We start from the raw sequence: 13,316 nt of genomic DNA, 5'->3' as shown, positions 1-13,316 counted from the left end.
ATTTGAATGATTTGTCCCTGGTTAACTTTTTTCAGAGGAGAAATTTAAACCCATGTGTTCTAGACTCAAAGCCTAATATGAAGTACATAGCTATACTAGTTTAATAAAGGTTTTTAGTAGTATCACAAAAAAGTTGTCTCATGAAATTATATTGTACTTCTGATTTTAGAAATTATAAATTCAAATTTTATAAAGAATATAAATTAGAAAAACATTTCTGAATATTAGGCTTGCATAAACTAAGGCAATCTAAGTTAATAATTTATAAAGTAAACTGCAAATATATATCCTTCCTGAATGAAAGATAAATGTAAGCAGAGGAGAGAGAGAGAGAGAGAGAGAGAGAGAGAGAGAGAGAGAGAGAGAGAGAGAGAGAGAGAGAGAACTTCTTGAAATATAGTGCTGAATAAAATAGACACCATTTTACTGTGGCATTTTATAATCACATTGTAATTCTTTTCTCAATAGGTAGTACTGCTTACAGAGGGATTAAGTTCTCGGTCCACCCTTCTGCTAGAACTGAATGAAGCTTTGAATCCTCTCTCTGAAAAACTCAGGTAAGGAATAGAGGCAAATTGATGTATTGATGTCTTTGCCAACTTTTGATATTCTTTGCATCTCTCTTTCTCTTCTCCCTCACCCCTTCAGATTTAATTTGAAATATTAGGAGAGATAGTGGGTTTTTTGATTTTGTTTTTTGTCTTGTCATCAGAAAAAATCTTAAACATTATCAATATAATTTTGTCCATATAAAATATATGTACACATTTATCATACTATCTGTATATATTTAAATACTTCTTATGTTGATGTCAATATATATTACACATATATTGACATAAGCATAAGAAGTCTTGAAAACAACTTAAAAAAGTGAAGAGACCTGACTAAGATAGATGACCTTGGAGTCAGAAAGACATTAGTTCAAGTCCTACATTTGACACATACTAGAGGTGTGATTCTGATTGATTAATTTAAACCTCTCAATGCTCTAAGGCACTATTTGAAATTGTAACTTTCCCTTCTGCTCCCCTTCTCTTCTCTTATCATCTTGCCTCCTCTCACCTTTCTGTCTCTGTCTCTGTCTCTCTGTCTCTCTCTCTCTCTCTCTGTCTATGTTTAATTAAGAATGGAATCACAAGGAGGGAAGTAGACAGGATGCTTTTGGGAATTTGCAAAGTTCTTTTAATGACTACAAATGTCTTCCAGAAACAAAAATCTATGGTCCTTTTAAAAATTAATATCAAAAGCTTACTTGAGGTCAGCTAGGTGATGCAGTGGATAAAGCACCGGCCCTGGAGTCAGGAGTATCTGGGTTCAAATCCAGTTTCAGACACTTAATAATTAACTAGCTGTGCAGCCTTGGGCAAGCCACTTAACCCCATTTTCCTTGCAAAAAATGCTATAAAAAGCTTACTTGTGTGATTGAAAGTTTGTAGAACATTCTTTAAAGAGCTGAAATTGAGATTTTCCCAAATGACAATAGAGAGTACATGGTATGCATTAACAAGCTGTAGCACTTTACATACAAGACCTTGGGAAGACATCATCAAGGAAAAGTGTGAACAAGACAGAGATTGGGTTGGTGAGATGAAGGAGTAGCAATAAATGAAAACTATGGCCATGATTTCAGGCCATAGGTAGGTACCCCAACACATACTGACTTTCTATGGTATACTTATGGAAGAATGAGAGTATTAATCTCTGGATGAGCAAGCCCAGAGAGGCTATGAATTGCATCATTGGAGGGAGTACTTTCATTGATGAGAACACAAATTCATTTGAGTATAAATTTGAGTTGCCAACAGGACATTTATTATAGGTGATCAACCAGTACCCCAGAGGTGAATGCTCAGACGCCAAGGGTATCATCAGTCAGCTTATTCTATCTTCAGATAATTGAAGCTGGCTTGGACTTGGGTAGGAGAGTGAAGCATAAGTAACTGACCCACTAAGACTTCTGGGGTAGAGTTGCATATAGATAATTATTAACTTGCTTGAGCTAAATTGTGACCTTTATTTGGCTTATTTGACCTTTAAATAAGTTTGCTTATTCTTTAAAAGAAAAAAAGGAAGGAAGAAAGAGAGAAAGAGGACCTGAAGGAAGTTCAGTGCAATTAATTCCAAAACCACTTATTTTAATATGCACCTTTCATTGTGATGACTATAAAAGGAATATAAAATTCCTGCTTTCATGAAGGTTATAATGTAGTAAATGAGATAGGGTGAGAGGACAGATTCATATGAGTGCACAAATCAGATAGAAATGATAAATGATAGAACAGTACCAAGAAAGTACTATAAAAATATTGTATGTTTTTATTTTAAAGACATACATTTACAAAAATTATAAATTTACATTAGTTTTACTGGGAAATAGCTCTTTACATTATTAATATAGGTTGTGGATTAAGAAATGATAATTTTGAAAAGCTGTGTTTTCCTATCTTTGTCCAATAACATTGTAGTGTTGCTTTTGTTATCTATGTCATTGTCCTGGCATATGGCATATTTTAGTGACTTCCGTATTCAATCAGGAATTCATTAGCTCTGATGTTAATTAGAATCATAGAGCTGGAAAAGATTTTAGAGAATTTTGCCTTTGTGTTGGAGATAAGTTATGAGATAATAAACAAAGCAGCACAAAGCAAAATCTTTCTTTAGACTGGAAGTAAAAGTTTGGTAGAAGTGTACCAAAATCTAAGAGCAATAATGATAATAATAATAACAATAAAATAATAATTACTATATATTTCATAAAATAAACAAATTATTTTATAGGCATTGATTTACTTTCCTATTTTCTTCTTCAATTGAACAACCAAAAAAGAAAAAAGAAATATAATACATTTATGTAATTAAGCAAAACAAATTTCCATGCTAGCTGTATCTAAAAATTGTCTCATTTTGAATTTTAAATTTATCATGTTTTTGGCAGGAGGTGGGTATTTTATCCTTGGTTTCCTAGATTTATGTTTTGTTATTGCTTTGAGTAGAGTTTTAAAGTCTTTCAAAGTTTTTCATTATAATTTTGTGACTATATAAATTGTAATTCTGCTTTTACTTCCCTCTGCATTAATTCATAGAAATCTGTCCACTTTCCTATGAAATTGTCTACTTCATTTTTTAGGGCAAACTAGTTTTTTTTTTTCCTTGCAAGGCAATGGGGTTAAGTTAGTTACTTGCCCAAGGTCACACAGATAGGTAACTATTAAGTGTCTGAGGTCAGTTTTCACCTCAGTACCTCCTGACTCTGGTGCTCTAACCACTGCACCACTTAGCTACACCAGCATAGTAATTTTCATCAATATATTGGTACTCGGTTGGCTTTTAGTTTTTGCTAGTAAAAAGAATTACAATAAACATCCACATTTATATATGTTTCATTTTCCTCTTTCTTTGATCCCTTTGAAGTAGAGGTCTATTAATGGCACTGCTCGGTCAAAGGAGATACACAGTATGGTAACTTTCGCAGCTTTGTTCTAAATTGCTTTCCATAATGAATGGCCCAGTTCACAACTCCACCATCAATCCATTAGTATGTCTATTTTTCCCACAGCTTATCCAACATTTTTCATTTTCTCCTTGTCTATTGTTAATTGGACAGATATAAGATGGATCCTCAAAGTTGCTTTAATTATCTAATTAGTAGTGATTTTTTTTTCCTTTTTACCTTTTTCATATGGTTCCTATGTTCATATGCTTTGTCTATTTATTTATTGGAAATGGCTCTTAAGAATTATAAATTTGAATTCCTCATACATCTTAGATATGAGACTTTTACTAGAGAAACTTTCTGTAAAGATTTTCCCCCAGTTATCTATTTCCTTTCTAATTTTAACTGTATTAGTTTCCTTTGTGAAACACAATTTTAACTTTATATAATAAAACTGACCTTTTTGTCATCTCTGATCTTTCCTATCCCTTTTTTGGCAAGGTAATTTCTTCTTTGCTCCTCTGATTTGCTTGTGATGTCACCTCATGTGTATCTAGGTTTATTTATAGTGTAAAATATTGACTGGTACTAATTTATGCTATACTGATTTCAGTTTTCCTGCTATTTTGTTCTTACTTCAGTGACTGGGTCTTTGAGTTTATCAAACACCATGCTATTGTGTTCATTTCCATCTGAAGTTTCTGTATCTAATCAGTTCTACTGATTGAGATTTGTATTTTTAAACTAGTACATACATTAGTTTTTTTGTATCATTTGAGATTTGATACTCATAAGTCCCATTTTTACCACTTTTTCATTAATTTCCTTAAGATTCTTGATATTTATTCCTTCCTCCATTTGAATTTCGTTGTTATTATTTCAAGATATGTAAAATAATATTTTCGCTTGATTGGTACAACACTGAATAACTAAGTTAATTTAAGTAGTAATTTCACTTTTATTATATTGACTTAACTTACATATGAAAAAATGAATATTTTCCCAATTATTTAGATTTACATCAGGTAATATTTCTGCTGCTGCTGCTAAATCCTCTTACTAGAAGCAGGTTGTCCACTAGTTTCTTAGCAGCAGGTTCTTTTGACCAGGGAGGGCATATGGTATGCAATGAGTGAGAGGCTGCCCTCTTTCTGGTTGTTCTCTTGTTCTTGAGGTGGATGGACCTTTGGTTTGGAAATATTCCGCAACTGACCAATTACTCTGATCAGTGCCCACACTGTCTGACTCATAATAGGAACTTAATAAATGCATTTTGATAGACTAATATGAGAGTCTGGCATGAGAGGCAAGATGGCAGATTGCATAGAGGATTTGGGGACAGGAAAATCCAGATTTCCATGACTCTGTGTGTGTGTGTGTGTGTGTGTGTGTGTGTGTGTGTGTGTGTGTGTCTGTGACCCTGGTCAAGTTGCTCAACTTTTTGGTGCTCTGGTGTCTAATACAATAAATTAAAGAACAGTTTAATATTAGTTTTTAGAGATCCATGTACCAGTAAAATTATAGCTCCTGACCAAAACCTCACTGACACCCAACAAAAGAAAACTGGATTAGAAATCTATTATATGTCTTTTATATGTCTCTTATACATTGGGTTACTTTTTCTCACTTTCAACCTAAATTGAAATAACATTAATCTTTGTTAAATTATACAGTAATATTTTGGTATGGATTTGTTAATGAATTTGCTTTGACTTAAACATGTTAATAGTAAAGGGACAGATATTAACTGAGTGAATGAATGAATAAATAAATAGACAAAAGAGGGGTAATGTGCATAATGAGTAGACAGAAAGTCTTAAAGCCAGAAAAGTTAGGCAAATAGAATGATCATTAAGGGCCCTAGACAATTCTCAAATATTAGGGTTGTGGAGAGATTGTCTTCAATCTCCGTAAGTATAGAGAGATTCTTTACCTGAGAGATCCTTGTGCCACTGAAATTCCAAGTTCACTTCTTTGTATTCTTTATAGTAGTAGTATGGAAATAACTAAAAGCTTGATCCTGATGTAGTAAAAAGAGCACCAGATTGGGAGAAAGATATCTGGGTTTTAATAACATCTTTTCCTCTCCGACTCAACTGTATGACTATGTACAAGACTGTCCCATAATTTCCTGAGGTACCATCTGTAAAACAAGAGAGTTGGCAGAATGCCTTCTATGTTACTGTAAAGTCTAAGATGGTAACTAACAAGTGTTTGGAGTGCCTAATTAAATGGATCAGTTGGAAGCAAAAATGTTATTTTGTGTTTTATTGACAAACTCCTTAAATGGGCATAACACACTATAAATGTAACATTCCTTTATATTTTACAAAACAGATCTTTTCTTGACTGTAATAGCCCTACTTGTGAAGTTCCAGTTGCACGGTCTGAACTGAAGCAAATGATTAAAATATGCCAGAGCCTTCAATGTAAACTACAAAAAACCCATCAAGTAAGTTTTATTAAATGGAGTCAGAATTTGACCTAGCTTGTCATTTCCTTTTGCAATATGAATTATCATGTAATGTGATCTTAAAAAAACAAATATTAACTGAAACTAAAACTTATTTTTCAGTGAGTAGTGTCTGTGAGAGAAAGTGGCATGGCAGAATGGGTACACAAACACACACACACACACACACACACACACACACACACACACACACACACATATATGTATATAGTCCTGGATTTGGAGAAAGGAAAACTGTATTCCAATTTCATCTCTGACACTCATTAGGCCTATGATTAAGAGAACTGCTAAATCACAGATATTCTGCCATCTGTACTGAAAAAGGGACTTCCCACACTGGCAAAATCACAGATCTTTGATATATGATTAACAGGATGTATTATCTTATTGTTGAAGCCAATGAATTACATTGCATTTTAAAATTACATGTACTTTTAAAAAATAATAAATTACAACTATGATTAATAAGCACCAAGTCCTGTTGCTAGGCTATAAATGATGCGCTATCTATCTATCTATCTATCTATCTATATCTATATATCTGTCTATCTATCTATCTACCCATCTGTTCTAAATTTGTTTAGTCCTCACTGGAGGTAATAGCCTGCAATAGCCCTACTTGTAAAGTTCCAGTTGCATGGTCTGCACTGAAGCAGATGACTAAAATATGCCAGAGCATATTTTATTTTTGATATTTGACATTGTAGAGGCTTCCATAACTGCTGTATTAGAGGTGGTTGTTTCAAAAATGAGATCACTATTTAGACTAGTGAGAGGAGAAAAATATAATAATGTATTTTAATTTTTTTATATTCTCACTTCTTAATCAAAATTCTCATCTTTTCAAATAAAAATAATCAATTTGCATTTAGATTACAAAAGTTTATAGAGATATAAACATAAAAAGAAAACTATTTAACTGTGTTTCTTTCAAAGTTTACTTTATGATTTCAAAGTGCCAGAAACAGATTTCATTTGTTTTTATCCCTGAAACCATCCTATGAAATATATAAAAATAAAAAAGTTTTTGCAGGTTAAAAAAACCCATTTTCCGATATCATACTGCTTGTTATTGTGACCGAAACTTTTCTCCTTATAAGTACTTTGTTTTCTTTTTGCCAAATGATGTTCTTAAGAGACTCGATAATATACCTTATTTTGTGTTTTCAAAGAATTTCAAGGTACATTAATATTCAGTTTCTCTAAAGTACTTTAAGTTACTTAACTAACCTTGGAACTGATGTTTGAGTTTTTTTAAAAAGTAAGATATAAGACAAAGACCAAAATATTAACTATTCTAATGACAAAGTTAAATTTCTTGTTTATTAAAAACTAGCATATAGTTTGGCATAGTAAGAGAGTTCTAAATTTGGAGTCTCATTTCTATCACTCATTGCCTTGTGACTTTGGGAAAGAATTCATTTCTCTGGAAATCAGTTTGGTCATCTATAAGTTGAGCAGGTTGGACTAGATAACCTGTAAAGTCCCTTCTTTTTGTTTCTCGGATATTGTGATTTTTGATATTTTTTTTTACAAAACATTCAACTTTAAATAGTTTAGAAGAGATATTACATATTTCAAAATGGACACTATTAGACTTCTATGTATGATAGTGATGTGAAAGATTTAGAAGAAACCTGTTTTCCCCCACATAAACTGAACCATGTTCTGATGATAAAATTGAAAAGAAAGTGAAATAAACTCCTTTGTCCAAACTATAAATGCCACCCAAAGATGACTAAAAGGTGGCAGAGACTAGTAAAGGGATCAGACTAAGGAAACCTAAACAAACTTAAGTAAGAAATTCTTTTTTTAAAAATATTTTATTTATTTTGAATTTTACAATTTTCCCCCTAAGCCTTTTTTTTTTTTTTTTAGTTTTTGCAAGCCAATGGGGTTAAGTGGCTTGCCCAAGGCCACACAGCTAGGTAACTATTAAGTGTCTGAGGCCAGATTTGAACTCAGGTACACCTGACTCCAGGGCTGGTGCTCTATCCACTGCGCCACCTAGTCACCCCCCTTTCCCCCACTAATCTTGCTTCCCTCCCCCACCCCCCATAGAAGGAAGTCTGCTAATCTTTACAATGTTTCCATGGAATGCATTGATCTAAGTTGAATGTGATGAGAGAGAAATCATATCCTTAAGGAAGAAACATAAAGTATGAGATATAGCAAGATTACATAATAAGATAACATTTTAAAAATATTTTATTTATTTTAAGTTTTATAAATTTTCCCCTAATCTTACTTCCCTCCCCCCACCCCCCACAGAAGGCAATTTGTCAGTCTTTACATTGTTTCCATGGTATATATTGATCCAAATTGAATATGATAAGAGAGAAATCATATCCTTAAGGAAGAAACATAAAGTATAAGAGATAGCAAGATCAGACAATTAAGATATCAGGTTTTCTTTTTCTAAATTTAAGGTAATAGTCCTTGGACTTTGGTCAAACTCCACAGTTGTTTCTCTGGATACAGATGATATTCTCCATTGGAGAGAGCCCCAAATTGTCCCTGATTATTGCACTGATGGAATGAGCAAGTCCATCAAGGTTGATCATCACCCCCATGTTGCTGTTAGGGTTTTTTTGGTTCTGCTCATCTCACTCAGCCTCAGGTCATGCAAATCCCTCTAGGCTTCCGTGAATTCCCATCCCTCCTGGCTTCTAATAGAACAATAGTGTTCTATGACATACATATACCACAGTTTGCTAAGTCATTCCCCAATTGAAGGACACTTACTTGATTTCCAATTCTTTGCCACCACAAACAGGGCTGCTATGAATATTTCTGTACAAATGATGATTTTACCCTTTTTTCATAATCTCTTCAGGGTATAGACCCATAAGTGGTATTGCTGGATCAAAGGGTATGCATATTTTTGTTGCGCTTTGGGCATAATTCCAAATTGCTCTCCAGAAAGGTTGGATGAGTTCATGGCTCCATCAACAATGTAATAGTGTCCCATATTTCCCACATCCCTTCCAACATTGATCATTGTCTTTTTTGGTCACATTGGTCAGTTTAAGAGGTGTGAGGTTAGTACCTCAGAGATATTTTGATTTGCACTTCTCTAATAATTAGTGATTTAGAGCAATTTTTCATATGACTATGAATTGCTTTGATTTCCTCAGCTGTAAATTGCCTTTGCATCTCTTTTGACCATTTGTCAATTGGAGAATGGCATGTTTTTTATTTTAAGAATTTGACTCTGAAAGGTAAAATATTCCTTGATCTTCTAGTTTGCTTATATTTTTTACATCTAAAACCTGTATCCATTTTGATCTTATTTTGGTATAAGGTGTGTGAGGTGTTGATCTAATCCCAGTTTCTTCCATACTAACTTCCAATTTTCCCGACAGTTTTTATATCAAAGAGAGAGTATTTATCCCAATAGCTGGACTCTGGGTTTATCAAACAGCAGATTACTATAATTGTTTCCTGCTTTTGCACCTAGTCTATTCCACTGATCCACCACTCTATTTCTTAGCCAGTTTTGATGACTAATAACTTATAATATAATTTTAGTTCTGGTAGGACTAAGCCATCTTCTTTTTCACTTTTTTTCATTAAATCCCTGGAGATTCTAGACTTTTTATTTCTCCATATGAATTTACTTACAATTTTTTCTAACTCATTAAAGTAATTTTTTGGAATTTTGATTGGTAGGGTATTTAACAAATAGTTTGATTTTGGTAGAATTATCATTTTTATTATATTTGCTCGGCCTATCCATGAAGCTGATGTTTGCCCAGTTATGTAAATCTAATTTTATTTGTGTGAGAAGTTTTCAAAAATTTTCTGAGTCTACCAGGTAGACTCCTAGGTATTTTATGTTGTCTGAGGTTACTTTGAATGGGATTTCTCTTTCTAATTCTTTCTACTGCATCTTGCTAGTCATATATAGAAATGTTGAGGATTTATGAGAGTTTATTTTATATCCTGCAACCTTGCTAAAGTTGTTAATTATTTCTAGTAGTTTGTAAGATGATTTTTTTGGGGGATTCTCTAGGTATACCATCATGCAAATAGTGAGAGTTTTGTCTCTTCCTTCCCAATTCTAATTCCTTCAATTTCTTTTTCCTTCTCTCATTGCTGAAGGTAGCATTTCTAATACGATATTGAATAGTGGTGGTGATAATGGGCATCCTTGTTTCACCCCTGATCATATTGGGAATGCCTTTAGCCTATCCCCATTGCATACAATGCTGTTGATGGTTTCATATAGATACTGCTTATTATTCTAAGGAACAATCCATTTATTCCTACACTCTCTTGTGTTTTTAATAGGAATGGGTACTGTATTTTGTCAAAAGCTTTTTCAGCCTCTATTGATATAATCATTATTTCTGATAGGTTTGTTATTGATATAATTAATTATACTCACAGTTTTCCTAATATTGAATGAACCCTGCATTCCTGGGATAAATCCTACTTGGTCATAATGTATTATCCTAGTGATAACTTGTTGTATTCATTTTGCTAAGATTTTATTTAAGATTCTTGCATCTATATTCATCAGGGAGATAGGTCTATAAATTTCTTTCTCTGTTTTAACTCTTCCTGGTTCAGGTATCAGCACCATAATTGTGTCATAGAAAAAAGTTAGACAGAGTTTCATCTTCACCTATTTTTCCAAAGAGTTTATATAGAATTGGAACCAATTGTTCCTTAAATGTTTGATAGAATTCACTTATGAATCCATCTGTCCCTTGAGATTTTTTTCTTAGGGAGTTCAATAATGGCTTGTTGAATTTCTTTTTCTGAGATAGGATTATTTAAGTGTTTAATTTCCTCTTCATTTAACCTGGGCAACTTATATTTTTGTAAATATTCATCCATTTCACTTAGATTATCAAATTTATGGGCATAGAATTGGGCAAAATAATTCCAAATTATTACTTTAATTCCTCTTCATTGGTGGTGAGTTCACCTTTTTCATTTATGATACTAGCAATTTGATTTTTCTTCTTTCTTTTTTTTAATCAAATTGACCAGAGATTTATTAATTTTATTGTTTTTTTTCACAAAACCAGCTCTTGGTTTTAATTATTAGTTAAATATTTTTTTTACTTTCTATTTTATTAATTTCTCCTTTAATTTTTAGAATTTCTAATTTGGTATTTAATTGGAGGTTTTTAATTTGTTCTTTCTCTATTTTTAATTGCAAATTTAGTTCATTGATTTCCTCTTTCTTTAATTTATTCATGTAAGCATTTAAAGATATATAATATATCCCCTGACAGCTGCCTTGAGTGTTTCCCCATAGGTTTTGGGATGTTGTTCCATTATTGTCATTATCTAGGATAAAAAATGTAATTCTTTCTATAATTTGCTGTTCCACTGATTCTTTAAAATGAGGTTATTTAGTTTCCAATTAGTTTTGGGTCTATATCTCCCTGGCCCAATATTGCATGTGATTTTTATTGCATTATAATATGACAAAGATGTATTAACTATTTCTGCCTTTCTTCAATTGAGGTTGGGTTTTTTGGCAAGGCAATGGGGTTAAGTGGCTTGCCCAAGGCCACACAGCTATGTAATTATTAAATGTCTAAGGCCAGATGATTATTAAGTTTTTATGCCCTAGTACATGGTCAGTTTTTGTGTAAGTGGTTTGTACTGCAGAAAAGAAAGTATGTATTCCTTTCTATCCTCATTCAATTTCCTCCAAAACTCTAGGTTTTCTAACAACCTATTTACCTCCTTAACTTCCTTCTTGTTTATTATATGGTTAGATTTATCTAAATCTGAGAGTGGGGAAGTTGAGGTCTCCCACTAATAGAGTTTGGCTGTCTATGTCTTTCTGTAACTTCTTCAACTTCTCTTCAAGAGTATGAATGCTATACCATTGGGTACATACATATTTAGTATTGAAATTACTTTATTGTCTATGGTACCTTTTAGGAGGATATAGTTTCTTTCCTTATCTCTTTTAACACAATCTGTTTTTTCAGCTGCTTTGTCTGAGATAAGGATTGTTACCCCTACTTTTTTCACTTCAGCTGAAGCAAAATATATTTTGTTCCAACCTTTTACTTTTACTCTATATGCATCTCTCTCTGCTTCAAATGAGTTACTTGTAAGCAGCATATTATAACATTTTGGTTTTTAATCTAGTCTTCTATTTGCTTCCATTTAAGGGAGAGTTCATCCCATTCACATTCAAAGTTATAATTGCTATCTCTTTATTGCCCTCTATTTTATCTTCCCTGTTTGTATTTCCCCCCTTTTTTCCCTTTATCCATATTCCCAGTATTTTGTTTCTGAATACCACCACCTTAACTGTGTTTGCCCTCCTATATCCAATGCCCTCCCCCTTTTCCCCCTTTCCCTTTGCCCCCTCTTCCTTCCCTTCCTTCTGTTGGTTCCCCCTTTCCTCTTCCTCCCTTTTCCCTCTTTCCCCCTTTTTATACCTTCAAGGTAAGATAAGTTTCTTAACTTAACTGTGTGTATGTATGTTCATTTTTAGCCAATCTGATGAGAGTAAGATTCAGGCAGTTCTCACCTCCTCCCTTCTTCCTCTCTATTGCAATAAGTCCTTTGTATCTCTTAATGTAATGAGATTTACCCCATTCAGTCTCCTCCATCCTCCCATCTCTTTACTGTCCTCTTTTTAAAGTAGGTATTGTTTTTAAATCATTCTGTCTGAGTCACTGAAATGTCATGAGTGTCCATTACTTCTGGCTAAGTATATTCTCTCTAATAGAGTTACAATTATTGGAAGTTATTAGAGTCTTTCTCCCAAGTATGGATATAGCCAGTTTCATCTTATTGGATAACAGTTTTTTCATTTTTTTAACTCCCATCCCCTTTTTTACCTTTTCATGTGTCTCTTGAGTCTCCTGTTTGATGTCCAAATTTTCTATTAAGCTCTGGTCTTTTCATGAGGAAAAGTTGGAAGTATCCTATTTCATTAAATGTCCATCTTTTGCCCTAGAAGGCTCAGTTTTGCCAGATAATGAATTCTTCATTGATCCCTTAATGTTGATGCTTCCTGGTCCTGTGTAACCTTACTGTGGCTACTTGATATGTAAATTGTTTCTTTTTGGCTGCTTGCAGGATTTTCTCTTTTATCTGATAGTTCTGGAATTTGGCCACAATATTCCTTGGCATTTTCATTTTGGGATCCCTTTCTGGAGTGGATTGATGTATTCTTTCAATAACTTTATTTCCCTCTGGTTTCATGATATCAGGGCAGTTTTCCATTACTAAATTCTGTAATATTGAGTCCAGGCTTTTTTTTTCTCTTCAATGTTTTCAGGAAGACCAATAATTCTTAGGTTACCTCTCCTTGATCTACTATTGAAGTCAGTGGTTTTGCTGATGAGGTATTATACATTTTCTTCTATTTTTTCCAGTTTTTTGGTTTTGTTTAACATATTCTTGTCTCATGAAGACATT

General features: G+C 33.1%; 1 protein-coding gene across 1 annotated transcript in view; it reads left to right on the top strand.

Moving 5' to 3' along the window:
• LOC141498966 (uncharacterized) overlaps nt 1-13,316 on the top strand; it is a 263,553-nt gene that overhangs the window by 130,594 nt on the left and 119,643 nt on the right. The window contains exons 8-9 of the mRNA XM_074201973.1: nt 469-557; nt 5,774-5,888. Of these exons, the coding sequence (XP_074058074.1) occupies nt 469-557; nt 5,774-5,888 (204 nt within the window). The remainder of the gene's footprint in view (nt 1-468; nt 558-5,773; nt 5,889-13,316) is intronic.

This window comes from Macrotis lagotis, chromosome X (assembly GCF_037893015.1).
Source record: "Macrotis lagotis isolate mMagLag1 chromosome X, bilby.v1.9.chrom.fasta, whole genome shotgun sequence".
NCBI lineage: Eukaryota > Metazoa > Chordata > Mammalia > Peramelemorphia > Peramelidae > Macrotis > Macrotis lagotis.
This window is presented reverse-complemented; position numbering and strand designations above follow the sequence as displayed.